This window comes from Zalophus californianus, chromosome 12 (assembly GCF_009762305.2).
Source record: "Zalophus californianus isolate mZalCal1 chromosome 12, mZalCal1.pri.v2, whole genome shotgun sequence".
Taxonomy (NCBI): domain Eukaryota; kingdom Metazoa; phylum Chordata; class Mammalia; order Carnivora; family Otariidae; genus Zalophus; species Zalophus californianus.
Window position 1 is genome coordinate 88,330,275 of NC_045606.1, and position 15,500 is coordinate 88,345,774.

Below are 15,500 nucleotides of genomic sequence, written 5' to 3' on the forward strand. Positions count from 1 at the left end.
TTTCTCCCTTTGGGAATGTCTGTCCTATGCCTATCCCACCACTGTATTTTGGAAGCACATAACTTGGAATGGAATGGGATGGAATGAATGCATTTTTCATGAGAGAAGGACTTGAATTTGGAGGGCCCAGGGAGAGAATGCTATGCCTGAATATTTCTATCTCCCCCAAATTCATATGTTGAAATTATAATGCCCAATATGATGGAACCAGAAGGTGGGCCCTTTGGGAGGTGATTAGGTCATGAGGCCAGAGCCCTCTGAGTGGGATTAGTACCTTAGAGGCTCCAGAGAGGTCCCTAGCCCCTTCTACCATATAAGGATACAATAAGACATCTGCAGCCCAAAAGAGAGCCCTCACCTGACCATACTACCACAATGATCTCAACCTTTTCCCTGAAGAACTATGAGAAATAAATTTCCATTATTTTCAGCCAACCACTCTGCAGTATTTTGTTATAGCAGCTGAATGGAATAAGATAGATGTGTTAGTTTTCTATTGCTGAGTAACAAATTACCCCAAGCAGCAGCTTAAAACTTTTCAGATACTTATTATCACACCATTTCTGTGAGACAGGGATTTAGGAGTGGCTTTGCTGGATGCTTCTGTCTAATGTCTCTCAAAAGAGTGCTGTGAAGGTATTGGTCAGGCTATGGTCTCATCTGAAGGCCCGAGGAAGGATCCACTTTTAATCTCTCTTGCATAATTGTTAACAAAATTCAGTTCTTCAGAGGCTTTTGGGCTAAAGACCTTAGTCCCTTATTGGCTGTTGGCCTTCAATATCCTATCCAAAAAATCACTGACAAATTCAGTGTTGTCAAGTTTTGTCCTATGTTTTTTTCTAAGACTTTTATCCTTTTAGGTCTTACATTTAGGTCCTTAATCTATTTTGAGTTAATTTTTTGTATTTGGTATTAGGTAAGTGTCCAATTTCATTCCTTTGCAAGTGGATATCCAGTTTTCTGAGCACCATCTGTTGATGTAATAATGTAGAATAAATTATTCTTTAATTGTGTATAAAAGTGCAATTGATTTTTTTGTGTTGACTTTGTATCCTACTACACTGATTTAATTTATTAGTTCAAACAGGTTTTTTGTGGAATCTTTAGGGTTTTTAAAATATAAGATCATGTCATCTACAGAGATCATTTTCTTATTTTCCCATTTCAATGCCTTTTATTCAGTTTTCATGCTTAATTGCTCTGGCTAGAACTTCCAGTATTGTGTTGAATAGAAGTGATAAAAACAGACATCCTTGCCTTGTTCCTGATCTTAAAGGAAATGCTTTCAGCCTTCACCATGAACATAATGTTAGCTGTTGATTTTTCGTACATGACTTTTCTTGTGTTGAGGTAGATTCCTTGTATGCCTTGTTTGTTGGGATTTTTTAATGGTGAAAGGGTGTTGAATTTTGTAAAATGCCTTTTCTGCATCAGTTGAGATGATCATGTGGGGTTTTTTCCTTCATTCTGTTGATGTGGTGTTTTACATTGATCAACTTGGTATGTTGCACCATCCTTGCATGCCAGGAATAAATCCTATTTGGTCATTGTGTACAGTCCTTTTAACATGCTGCTGAATTTAATTTGTTAGTATTTTGTTGAGGATTTTTTGCATGAATGTCATAAGAGATGGCTGGTCTTTATTTTTTGTAGTGTCTGTCTGGCTTTAGTAGTAGAATAATGCTGGCCTCATAGAATTAGGAAGGGTTCCCTCCTCTTTGGTTTTTTAGAAAAGTTTGAGGACTGGTATTAGTTCTTCAAATGTTTGGTAGAATTCTCCCAGAAAGCCATCAGGTCTAGGGTTTGTTGTTGGGAGATTTTTGATTTACTGATTCAATCTCCTTACTAGTTATTCATCTGTTCATATTTTCTATCTCTTTGTAATATAGTCTTGCTAGGTTTTGTGTTTCTAGGAATTTGTTCTTTCATCTAGGTTATCTAATTTGTTGGTACATAATTTTAATAAGTCTTAATAAGTTTTAAAAGATAGCTGTCTTACAAAGTATCTTCTCTGATCACAACAGGATGAAATTGCATTAATAACTTTTTTTCTTTAAATGTGTTAGTCTCTTATATGGAAAACAAAAAGTGCTCTTTAAAACCATTGTTACAAAACTATACTAGCTTTTATAATTGCCTGTGTTGCTACCTTGAGATCTTTATTTCTCTCTACAGATTTCAAGTTAGTGTCCAGTGTCTTTTCATTTCACCTTGCAGGACTCCCTTGAACATTTCCAACAGGATGTGTCTAGTGGTCACAAACAAAAACTGAGGGAGTTCATCTGGGAATGTCTTAATTTTTTCCTAATTTTTGAAGGACAATAATGCCATTTTTTAAAGCACTTTGAATATGTTGGTGCACTATCTTCTGACCTCCAAAGTTTCTGATAAGATATCTAATAATTTTGTTTAAAGATTTTATTTACTTATTAGAGACAGAGCAGGAACACAAGCAGGGGGAGTGAGAGAGGGAGAAGCAGGCTTCCTGCTGAGCAGGGAGCCCAATGTGGGGCTCAATCCCAGGACCCTGGGATCACGACGTGAGCCGAAGGCAGACGCTCAACGACTGAGCCACCCAGATGCCCCCCCTTTTTTTTAGATTTATTTATCTTAGAAGGACAGAACTTGTGAGAGGAGGGGCAGAGGGAAAGAATCTTCAAGTGGACTCTGTGCCAAGCATGGAGCCTGATGCAGAGCTCAATCTCATGACTCTGAGATCATGACTTGAGCTGAAACCAAGAGTCAGGCTTAACCAACTGAGCCATGCTGGTGCCCCGAGAAATCTATAATCTTATTGAGGATTTTTGCACGTAACAATTTGCTTTTCTCTTGCTACTTTCAAGATTATCTTTGAAAGTTTGATTATAATGTATCTCATCATAGGTTTCTGAGTTCATCTTACTTGGGAGTTCATTGAGCTGCTTGGATTTTACATTCATGTCTTTCGTCAAATTTGGGGAGTTTTCAGACATTTTTTCTTCACTTATTGGCATTTCTGGATTGCTGGTTTCTCCAGTTCTTAACGCTGGGATGTATGAGGCAAAAACGAAATACAGGATGTACTTACCATCCTGCTGCCCCTCTGCTCTACCCCTCACTGGTCTGCCTTTCCACTTTTTAGAGCCTCTTATGTTTAACTTCTATATAATAATCAGGGGTTTTAGTTGTACTTAGAGGAATAGAAAAATACTTCCTAGAACTGGAAGTCTCAGGATAGTTTTATGTCCACATATATACTGTCTTTGACGTGTTACATATTGATTTTAAATGATTCTGTTATTTAGATAAAAAGCAAGAAAAAACACCTGAAAACAAAGAAGGAAAGAAATTCTACCATAGCAAGTCATCAAAACACCAGAGAAGAGCAAGAGGTATGCATTGATCTGGTTATTAACAGTTTTTGAAAAAAATGGTTGCAGGAGAATGGCAAGTCATTTCTTGTTACACTTCCTATGCCCTAATTGTTTTCCCCAGGAAAAGTTAATGATTACAACTTTGCTCATATTATTTCCTATTTATAAAAACACAAAAGAACCTTGACAGATGAGAGGTGGGTTTTATTAAGGTACTATATTTAAATTCCACTTAGTTTACTCTGAAAAGTATTTGAAGCATCTTACAAAGATACATCTAGGATAGAAATTAAAAGAAAGAAAGCTAATTAAAACAAAAATTAGATGGCAGTACAAAAATGTGAGATTCTGCTGCGATACTGACTTCCATCATGATAGCATGAGGAGCTCTGCAAATCCATTCACCAAGCAAAAATTGGTGAACCACCCCCCCACACCATTTAAAGGTTCTGGAAATTGTCCTAAGGGCAGACAGCAAATGAAAAAAAACATCTGTGAAAATCTAAAACTTGGTAAAAAGAAAACAGCAAGAGCCTGTGGTATTTGAATCAAGATCTGCCCCTCCCCCCCCGAGTCCAGTGAGACTGAAACTCCACTCCTGACTAGTGCGGCCAAGAACACAGGGCCCCCTCTCTCCACAGATGCTATCTTCCCAAGGAGGGCAGGGCATCAGTATTTCCTAGCCTGCCTCCAGGTCCCTGTTGTTGGGGCGAAGTTCCAGGTGAGTGCAGCCAAGAGGTGGGCGCTCCCTTCTTCTATCCAGGCCCCATTCGTGAGACAGAGATTCTGCCGGGAATGCTACATGACATATTTTGGCCACAACTGCCCTTGCCCTAGCTTGTAAAATGGAGATTCCACCCCGAAGAGGCCGAGAGAGAAGGCCTGAGGCTACTGCCCTCTTTCCACCTACAGCTCAGCTCCTAAAGTGGGTGTCCCTGAGAGAAGAGGGCCATTGTCCCCACCCCCAAGTCCAGAGACAGGTCAAAAATTCTGCCTTTGGGGAGAACCAGACAAAAACAGTTGTTTTTTTTTTTAAAGAACTTTATTTTGAAAGAATTACATAGTCACAGGAAGTTGTAAAGAAATGTATGTACAGGAGCTCTGCTGCATCCTGTACTACTTCTCCAGTGTTACCATGCTGCATACATTATACTGTATCGATGCCATGAAACTGACGCTGAATCCTGCATACATTATACTGTATCGATGCCATGAAACTGACGCTGACAGTCCACAGAGCTTACAGTTTACCAGTATGCATGCACTCATTTGTGTGCAGTATTCCTCATAAATTTTTAATTCTAGTTCAGTACACTGTTAGAGTAATATTGCATATTTTTACAATGATTTTTGTTTGTAAATTGTGCAGTCTAAGCAACATGGGTATGCTTGGGAGAGGGTCAAGATTATAAAAAAAATTTTGGGAAACCAATTTCAGTGTGTTAAGTCATTTACAGAACCCAATAACCAAAGTAGATTTTGTTTGGGGGGATTGTTTTTTACTGTTTTGTATGTAGAGTTTGTGAGACACATACTTCTCATAAACATATCCACAGAGTTTTTTTTTTATGTAAAATATAATAAATTCCTTTATATTAAATGTTTATATATTTTCCCCTTGATTGGAGCTTCAAATTTTTTATGAAATCAATCTATATTTAATATTGGATTTTCCAGTTGGAAAACAATCACTTGGTCATTTGAAAAGGCTGCACATTATAAGTATGCTTATAAACTAATAGGAGTTCTTAGCCATTGATCTTGAAGTTTATTTTCTAATCTTGGGCAAAAAAAGTGAACAGTATCATCTTAACTGAGCTTAATGCCTGAGGACAACTTAAATTCATGCTCTGAACTATTATTTCGTTTGTAAGACATCCATATATCCCAAAAATATTTTTAAGTTATTTTAAAGTATCTTAGTTAACTTTATTTCCTACCGGACATTCTCAATAATTGATTTGGAAGACTTTCAACAAAAACAATTATAGATTACCATGGTTAGAATTAGGAGATCATGTTCAAAAGGACACTGGCCTGGTGATTTTCAGTAGGATGAATGTAATAGTTTATTGTGGCTTACAGCATCATTTCAATCAAGGGAAGAGGGCAAAAAATGACTGAGTTCATCAAATCAGGTCTTATCACAAGTGAATTTCTCTAGCCTAATTTTACCTCTTGTCTCTCCAAATTCTAGTGATTATATAATACTGTTACTTTTAACTTTGTATAATTTTTTATAGAATATTTCCTTTCTCTGTGCCTTCAACAATCAAGTTTTGATTTTTTATAATTTCATTTTCATAATGATTATATTAAATTTTTTGTTCCCAAATTTATCTACAAAGAAGGTAATTTTAGTTTTTAACTATTTCATAGTCCACTTTTCATCATGAGTTGATATGCATAACATGTTGGCAAAAAATTGACATTTTCAATATTTTTTTCCTTTCCATTGCCCTTTTGGAAATTTCTTTATAATATCCACATACCACAGATGGAGAAACAAAAGAAGTTTGAAAACAAACTTCTTGAAAAAGTTTGGTCACATGATTTATAGACTATTCAGGATTTGTTATAATTCTACAATGTTTTATGTCTCATTTAGTCTAGCTGGGTCATTATTGACAACTTTTTCAAGGTAGAAAGCAATGTCATGTGTATGCTCTTACTCTGGACTTGGACAAGCTATGAGAAAATATTTTTCATATAAATATAGTTTTGTAATCAATTATACATTTTCACACAATTTTATGTATTTTTACTCATTTCATATTCTTTCCTTCCTACATCTTTATTCTCATTTAAATGAGATTGTAAGCATACATTTTTTTCTCTTTCTCCCTGTAAATAAATTCTATATGAAGTAAAAAAATTTAACTCCTAGTAGTGCCAAAATATCAATATTTTCTTCTCATTGCTGCAGGAGAAAAGTAGTGTTATGAAAGGCATTAGGAGGTTCTGATTTAAGAGAGATTTTTGTCTACTCTAAACCTATGATGATAAGATGAGAAATGTTGAAAACTATACCAAGGATGATATAGGAAATATACCGCATTTTCATGTTTATAACATAGTATTGTTTTCCTTTTGGTTCTGTGTTCCATTAGGCATGTGATAAAGGACATTTAGTGCAAAGACATAGAGAATCAAATTCTGATGTGAAAGGTAATGTTCTGCTTCTACCCTCTCAACAATTCATTCATTCAGTGAACACTTTCTGTGCCACAACTTTGAGGTTTCCAGTGTGCCTGGTGCTAGGGATATTAAGAAGTATACTATACCATTTCTTACTCTCAGGAGCTCATCTTTTAATAGGGGGAGAAAAACAAGTAAACAAATTAAGTGCAGTATTACAGGTGCAATGCCAGTATTCTAGACTGGGTTCCTAGAGAGCACGAGGAAGGAGTGGTCAACTACACTGGAGGGTTGGAGTGAGTGGTTCATGAACCTGATGGAGATCTCTGATTTGAGAGGTTTTTCCCCAAACAATATAGGGATTTTATGTTTTAGAAACCATCTTGGTCTTCTCATTTCTTAATAGAGGACGAGCCCAGGAGAATAAAATTGTGGACTATTCATTTGCTTCTGCTGGAATCTGCTAAGTTGGATATGAATTTGACTCTCTATTTGCATTACTCCCATCCAAGTACTAACCAGGCCCAACCCTGCTTAGCTTCCGAGATCAGATGAGATTGGGCCATTCAGGGTGGTATGGTCCTAACTCTACTTGCATTACTATACATTTATACCACACTTATTTCCAAAAAAGGATTTGAGATAACCTAATTAAAAATATATATATACATGTATATATATCCATTTAGTTTATGATCTAGCAGGCTAACTAGAAATAGAAATGGGAATAAGAACCACACCAAGGAAAGAGGAAAATTCTATTATACCTAATAAGGTTAATTGACTTGAAATTTAACTACTCTTTCTCATAGTGATCATACAAGAAAATCACTTTTTATATATAACTTTAATATATTCTGTTGAAAATTTAATATCAAAAATCAGAACTGAAAAGCACCTTTTAGAATACTTATTTTAGACCTTTTTCTAGGTCTGAGCACATATATTCCATGTTAATCACAGAATGTTCATGTTTTGCAACCTACATTTTCATTTAAAATTACAGTATATTATAAACTTCTTTACATATGTTATTAAATGGTGGCAAAGTATTCCATTGTAGTAGTGAACCTTAAATTTAGCTACCTCCATTGTTAATTTTGCTTATTTTCTGTTACAATAATGAATACCTTATAACTCTGTGTATATTCTTATTTATGATAGATTCCTAGAAAGGAATTGCTGACCCAAAGGGTATGAACATTTTTAAGACTTTTACCATAAAGAGCAAAAATGCAACAAAAATTCATATTTGAGAACTGTATTAATTTATTGAGCTAAACTACATGTTACCTTCTAGCCTTTTTTGTTTAGAAAAAGAAAAAATATGAAGTGTAAAAAATTTTCATGCTACTAATGATTTTTATCATCTTTTCTAGATATAAAGCCAAATGTATCAGATAATTATATATTTGATTATTTCAGAAGACCATTCCCTAATCAAGGTGTGGGTGAGTAAACTAGGGATATAGACAGTAATGAGTGCTCACAAATCATCTGTGAGTTATTTAACCATATGTATCTGATCAAGATTTACGTGTAAGAAACTAGATTATCTTCAAACCAATAGCCAAGGAGAAATTCACCTTCTCAGAAATTTGTGTATCTCAAATTTTTATTTTTCTCTCTAGCTCTAGAAATTCATAAAGCCAGTAGAATTTCATATGTCAAATTGCTTGTAATTTTTACATAGTCAAAATTAAAAAAATACCTCATTGTCTAACCTCTTCATTCCCATCTCATGACTCCTAAAGAAGAGAGAAGCCCTTGAGAGTCCTCTAGCCTCACCTATTCATTCCAGCATCCAGCTTCATCCAGCCCTTGATTCACTGCGCTTGGTGACAAGTAGTTTACCTGGTTGCCATACAGTTCATTCCATTGCTAGAGAGCTGTAGCACTGAAAATGTTTTTTATGTTGAGCTAAAAACATGTGCCCCTGTAAAGTTCATCCACCTCTTTAATTACACAAAATAAAAAGTAGAATAACCTTAAAGGTAAATATTTCTGACAGACTCATTTTCCCTGATGCTCCTTGAAAAATGAGAACAAATGAGATTCTCCTTATAATGCCTCTTCCAAGATAGTATTTTTTTAAAGCTATCCTGTATTTCCCGGAAACTTTCCTTCCATTCTTTCAGCCATCCACAATATAGCATGATTCAAGTCCTTTTCCACCTGATTTTATTCTCTCCTGTCACTGTTCAAGCTTGAATGAAACTGAACACAGTACTACAGATGTTGGCTAGTAGGTGTACAATAAATCATCACTCTCATTTGCTGCTTTTTAGATACTCGTTTTCCATTAATGCAGCCTAAGGTTGCATCTGTCTTTTGGAACCTATCCTAAAGCATTGATAAATTCGATTTGTGTATACTCAAACCTATAAAGTTTTGTTTTCATTGTGTTGCTGCTGTCTCCTCCATCTTCGGCTTCATTTGGTATTTTGGTTCAGTGTTCTGGGCCTTAAATTTATTCTTGCTAAATTAAATCATCTTATATTCAGCCTTTCATGAACTCTTGATCTTGTGTCATGTTGTACTCTCGATATATTTATATGTATGCATATACAGATGGACATATCTATAAATATGCATCTGACCTCTTGTCAAAGCTTTAGACTTATATTTAACTATCTCTTAAACATCTCCACAGAGATGTCCCGCATATCCAAATTCAAGTTCATCTAATTCTACACTAAATGCTGTTCCTCTTGTATTCTCCATAACCTTGGTAGCAGTACTATCTACATAACCGCCCGTTTCAAGCTAGCAACATGACAGTTACCGTTTGTCCTCCTTTCATTTCCATCCCTCAGATTCAGTCAGCCACTGAATCCAGTGATTTTTGCCTCAATCTCTTCATCTCCATTTTAACTGTCATCATTCCTTTCAGACTCTTATCACCTGTTTACGAGATTTCTAATTGGCTTCCTTGCCACCAATATTGTCATCCTAATTCCACTTTTCATAGTACCATAAAAGTCATCAAAAACACCAATCAGATTATGTAAAACGACTACCTAAAGACTTTCACTAATTCCTAGTTTCCTAGCAGGGTTTGAAGTTGGCACAGCCCTAAAACTTAAAAAAAAAAAAAAGCCTACAAAAATTTAACTCCTAATTTTGAAATAATTTCAAGGATAGTATGAAGAACTCTACCTAATATTCCCCCCAATCCATTTTTTTGCAGACATCATGTGTCTTTATTCCTTAACAGCTTCAACATATATTTTCCAAGAACAAGAACACTGTCTTACATTAAAATCAGGAAATTCAACTTTGATATACAAAATGTAGCAATAATGTCCTTTAGAGCAAAAGTCGCATTTTTTTTAAGATTTTTTTTTTTTATTATTATTTGAGAGAGCAAGCAAGTGCACAAGCAGGGATAGGGATAAAGGCAGAGGGAGAAGCAGACTCCCCACGGAGCAGGGAGCCCGCTGCGGGGCTCGATCCCAGGACCCTGGGACCATGACCTGAGCTGAAGGCAGATGCTTAACCAACTGACCCACCCAGGTGCCCCAAAAATCACATTTAAATGCCACATCCCTTTATTCTCTTTCAGTTTGAAATAGCCGCTTAGCCTTTCCTTGTCATGCACAGCCCTGGCATTTTTGAAAATCATGGGCCTGTTGTCTTATAGAATGTTTGGTTTTAAAGTTTTAATACATGTGAGAATTACCTGGGAAGTTTATGGAAACCCCAGCTTCTGATTTTGAGCTGGTCTTTGTAGTCAACCCCTGAATCTACATTTTTTAGAAGGTACTTAAGATAACTCTGATGTTGGCTGGGGCGCCTGGGTGGCTCAGTTGTTAAGTGTCTGCCTTCGGCTCAGGTCATGATCCTGGGGTCCTGGGATCGAGCCCCACATTGGGCTCCCTGCTCTGCGGGAAGCCAGCTTCTCCCTCTCCTTCTGCCTCTGTTTGTGTTCCCTCTCTCATTGTGTTTCTCTCTGTCAAATAATAAAATCTTTAAAAAAAAAAAAAAAGATAATTCTGATGTTGGCAATTTGCAGACCATACTTAGTAACTCACCACTTCGGGAGCTATCCTGAGAGATGGTGAAAGGCCAAACAGTTAGGACCTAGCCCATCAAACCCTTCTTCATCCACATAGCTTTCTTTCGATAATCTGTTTAAAAGAAAAAGATTTTTTGACAACCACTTGCTACAGCATAGAAACCAAGTTATATAACATGATGTACAAGACTTCCAATGAACTGGTTCCTGACTACCTCTCCAGTTTTACCTCTTGCCATTCTCTGCCTTTTACTTTAGACCTCAGCAAAGATGATCTTCTTGTAGCCTCAGAATATATCAGTTTTACCACACTATGCCTTTGCTCCTGCTGTCGTCTTTGCCTGAAACATAATTCTCCCTCTCTTTAACTAGAATAGCTACTCATCATTTAAGGAGTAGGTATTGAATTTTAGTAAAAGTCATATACAGTTCATTTCAAGAAGAGTGAGTTAGATTGAGTGATAATGATATGCACAAACTACTCTGATTTTTCAGAGAACAGGATCAAATCCAGCCTGGAAATCTTGGGGAATGTTTTCTTGAAGGAATTGATCCTTAAATTATGATGCAGCCTTAAATGACAAAATTGGGCACTTAGCAGAGAGTCACTTCCTTGAATTCTTAAAAAAAAAAAAAAATTTTTTTTTTTGTCAGTGGTTTTGTGATCTTATATGTAAATTCTTTCCTTACTTGAGATACAATATGTATGGGACTAGAAATAACTCATTCAGAGCCTTTTGACTTCTGTCATCTCTTACCAATATTTATTCTCCCCTTTCTAGAGAGAAGAAAACTCTATTTGATAGAAAGACAGAAGCAACTTAAGAGCTGAGGGATTCTGCTCTTTGTCATCCATCAGGATGATTATTATTAAAATAATCCCAGCAGTACAGATTTAAACATTCTGTGATATATATTCATTCTGAATATAGCTAAAATTTACATCTTGTTGTCAATATTTATTCATATCTTAACTCGATATTTTAACCTTCCTGACACTATTCTTCTATGTCTCAACCACTCTCTTATCAGTCTTTGTTATATAATCTCCTTACCATGTTTGTTCATGTTCTTTTAAAAATCTGATGGTTATCTGCTTCCCAGAAGGCTCAAGTTATACTGTTAGGGATTGTGCTAGATACTAGGATACAGTGGAAATACAGTCTATTCTCAGCAAATAGAGTGACAAGTAAAGAGACAACAGAAACATAATGGGATCAATGCTACCTGCTGTGTTATGGGATTATATAGGAGTTGTTTGGGGATAGGGGAGTACCAGAGAAATTATCTCAAGAAAGGCAACTGTTAGGATTCCAGGGGCCAATTTTTTTTTTAACCAAGATCTGAATCTATTAAGAATTAAGACAAAAAGACAAAATATTAGCAAACTGAATCCCACAACCTATTTAAGGACTGTGCACAATGACCAAACAGAATTTATCCCAGAAATGCAAGATTGATTTAACATATGAGAAAAGTAAACAATGTAGACTTCCAGGGACGATGGTGGAGTAGGAGGATCCTATGATCACCTCATCCCGTGGATACAACTAGATAACACCTGCATCAGAAAACGACCCAAAGACTGGCAGAACAGACTCTTCATAGCTAAATGTGGAGAAGAGGACACATCCTTGTCCTACCCCACAAGAGGAGGGTAGGAAGGGCAGAGATGAGATTGGGAGCTAAATGGACTGGTGGGACTATTTGCTATAGGGAGGAATGCCATGAATGTGGAAAGGAAAGAGTACCAGACCCTCACACCAAGCACCCCAGGCCTGGAGAACTTGCAAGAAAACAAGAGGGGCATAATCAGCAGGCCTTAATACTTGGAACTTTAAAAATCAGTAGGCTCAACTCTGGGAGAGCCAGGTGGGCAACAGGAAACTTCAGTCCTTAAAGAAACCCCACCCTTACAGAAACAGCACAACAAACAGCCCCACTGAGATACAGCATGAAAATAGCAGTTTGAAAAACATACGGGTATTCAGGGGGAGATTTGTTTACTTACCTCAGAGCATGTGCTGGAGGGACAGGGATCTTTGGGATACTTCTCCAGGAATAAAAGAACTGGCAGGTGCCATTTCCCTACCCCACCCCCTCAGCCTAGACACATGGACACCTGTGGGAAACAGTACAGTGCCAACACTCATGACCTAACTTGCTAACACTCTGCCCCACCCCACATTCTCCTTCAGACACAGCCCTCCAAGCAGGCCTTAGCTCCAAGTCATCTCCCACAGCAGACCTGCACAAACCCTGGTAACACCACATGAACTGCCCCTCCAATATCCCATTGGCAGGAACCCACCTAACGCAGTTCCACAGGCCTGAGAGGGTACATGCAGCTACGACAGAGAGCAGCACCACTCCAAAGTGACTCCCACACACACCAGTCCACCTGCAGCCCTAGCAGTGGGCTGGGGCAGACATGTAGTCTGACAACAGGCCCCACCCACCAACCAGAGCTTCTCAGACGACAACACAGGATAAGTGTCCAGCAGTTTGGTGCTATAGTATCTCTGGCAAATGCCTGGTGTGACTCCAACTCAAGCCCAAAGCAGTCCCAGACTAGCACACTAACAAGACAGGATCAAAACCCTACCCACAACAGGCAAAAAGACAATGCAGGTGACTGGACTGGAGGCAAAAGTGGCTCAATCATAATAGTAGGGTGCACAAAATACAAAAGATGAGACACCCCTTAAGTACCAGGTTCTGGTGAACAGGGGACATTGCATTACAGGGCACCACAGAACCTCTTCTTCATAGGCCACTACTTTGAAGAACAGGAGACGTAGCTGACTTTCCTAACACCTAGAAACAGACACTGAGAAATATGTTCCAAATGAAAGAAAAGGACAAAATCACAGCAAGAGAACTAAACAAAATGGAGATAAGTAAATGCTTGATAGAGAATTTAAAGTAATGTAATCACAAAGATACTCATTGGACTTATGGAAAGAATGGAGGACCTCAGTGATACCCTCAACAAAGAGACAGAAAACCAATCAGAGATGAAGAACTCAGTAACTGAAATTAAAAATACTTATTGGGGTCATGTAGTTGGAATAAATACTAGACTAGAGGAAAAAAAACAGATCAGTAACCTGGAGAACAGTAATGGAAAGCAGTCAAGCTGAACAGGAGAGAAAAACATAATAAAAATTGAAATTAGACTGAGAACTCAGTGACACCATCAGGTATAATGACATTTGCTTTATAAGGATCCATGAAGGAGAAGAGTGAGAAATGGGAGAAAATATATTTGAAGAAATAGCTGAAAACTTCCCAAATCTGGGGAAGGAAACAGAAATCCAGGTCCAGGAGGCACAGAAAGACCCCAGCAAAATCAACCCAAGGAGGTCCACACCAAGAGACACAGTAATTAAAACTGAAAAAAGCAGTGGTAACAAGAGAATTTTAAAAGTAGCTAGAAAAAAGAAAACAGTTACATACAAAGGAAACCCCATAAGGCTATCAGCTGATTTTTCAGCAGAAATTTTGCAGGCCAGAAGAGATTGTCATGATATATTCAAAGTGCTAAGAGGAAAAAAATAATACTCTGGCAGCCAATAATACCCTACCCAGCAAGGCCATCATTCAGAATAGAGGGAGAGAGAAAGAGTTTCCCAAATAAAAGTTAAAGGAATACATGACCCCAAAGCCAGCCTTACAAGAAATGTTAAAGGGGAGTCTTTGAGGGAAAGGAAAGACCATAAGCAGGAGTAAAAAAAGTAGGAAGCACAAAAGCAATAAAATTGTATCTATAAAAATCAGTCAAGGATTTCACGAAATAAAAGAATGTAAAATATGACACCATATACCTAAAATGGGGGGAGAGGAGTAAAGAATGAGTTCATAATTAAGCAACCATCAATTTAATATAGACTGCTATATATATATATAAGATGTTTTATACAAAACTAACGGTAACCACAAATAAAAAAATCAGTGATAATACAAAAAATAAAGAGAATGGAATCCAGGTATGTCACTAAAGAAAGCCAGCAAACCATGTGAGAGGAGAGTAAGATAAGAAAGGAACAGAGAAGAACTACAAAATCAACCATAAAACAAGTAACAAAATGGCTACAAGTACATACCTATCGATAATCACTTTGAGTGTAAATGGACTATTGCTCCAATCAAAAGACATAGGGTGTCAGAATGAATAAAAAAGAAGACCCATCTATATGCTGCCTACAAGAGACTCATTTAGACCTAAAGACGTGTGCACATTGAAAGCGAAGGAATGGAAAGACATTTATCATGCAAATGAAGTGAAAAAGCTGGGTAGCAATACTTACATCAGAAAAAATGGACTTCAAAACAAAGACTGTAGCAAGAGACAAAGAAGGACACTACATAATCATCAAGGGAACAGTCCAACAAGAAGTTATAACATTTTTAAATAGTTACACACACAACATGGGATTACCCAAATACATAAAGCAGCTAGTAACAAAGTAATCAACAGTAATACAATAATAGTGGGGGGGCTTGAACACCCACTTACATCAATGGATAGATCATTCAAACAGAAAATCAACAAAAACACAGTGGCTTTGAGTGACACATTGGACCAGATGGATGTAACAGATATATGCAGAACATTGCATCCTAAAACAGTGGAATACACATTTGACAAAGTACAACATCCATTCATGATAAAAGCCTTCAACAAAGTAAGGTTAGAGGAAACATACCTCAACATAATAAAGGCCATATATTTAAAAACCCACAGCTAACATCGTATTTAATGGTGAAAAACTGAGAGCTTTTCCCCTAAGATCAGGAACAAGACAAGGATGTCCATTCATATCACTTTTATTCAACATAATACTGGAAGTCCTAGCAATCAGACAACAAAAAGAAGTAAAAAGCATCCAAATTTGTAAGGAAGAAATAAAACTTTCACTATTTGCAAATGACATGATACTATATATAGAAGACCCTTAAAGACTCCACCAAAAAACTGCTAAAACTGA

The 15,500-nt window shown here is 37.0% G+C and overlaps 1 protein-coding gene across 26 annotated transcripts in view; it reads left to right on the plus strand.

Annotated features, from left to right (window-relative positions):
• The window catches only part of AGBL3 (ATP/GTP binding protein like 3), a 68,045-nt gene that overhangs the window by 27,964 nt on the left and 24,581 nt on the right, over nucleotides 1-15,500 (plus strand). For 15 of the 26 annotated variants that reach the window (XM_027574484.2, XM_027574481.2, XM_027574482.2 and 12 more), the window contains 3 exons: nucleotides 3,285-3,371; nucleotides 6,464-6,521; nucleotides 7,871-7,942. In XM_027574484.2, coding sequence (XP_027430285.1) covers nucleotides 3,285-3,371; nucleotides 6,464-6,521; nucleotides 7,871-7,942 — 217 coding nt within the window. Of the gene's footprint in view, nucleotides 1-3,284; nucleotides 3,372-3,994; nucleotides 4,075-6,463; nucleotides 6,522-7,655; nucleotides 7,686-7,870; nucleotides 7,943-11,291; nucleotides 11,521-15,500 lie in introns of those variants that run through there. The other 11 variants (XR_004819473.1, XR_004819472.1, XM_027574488.2 and 8 more) reach the window with 11 other exon arrangements.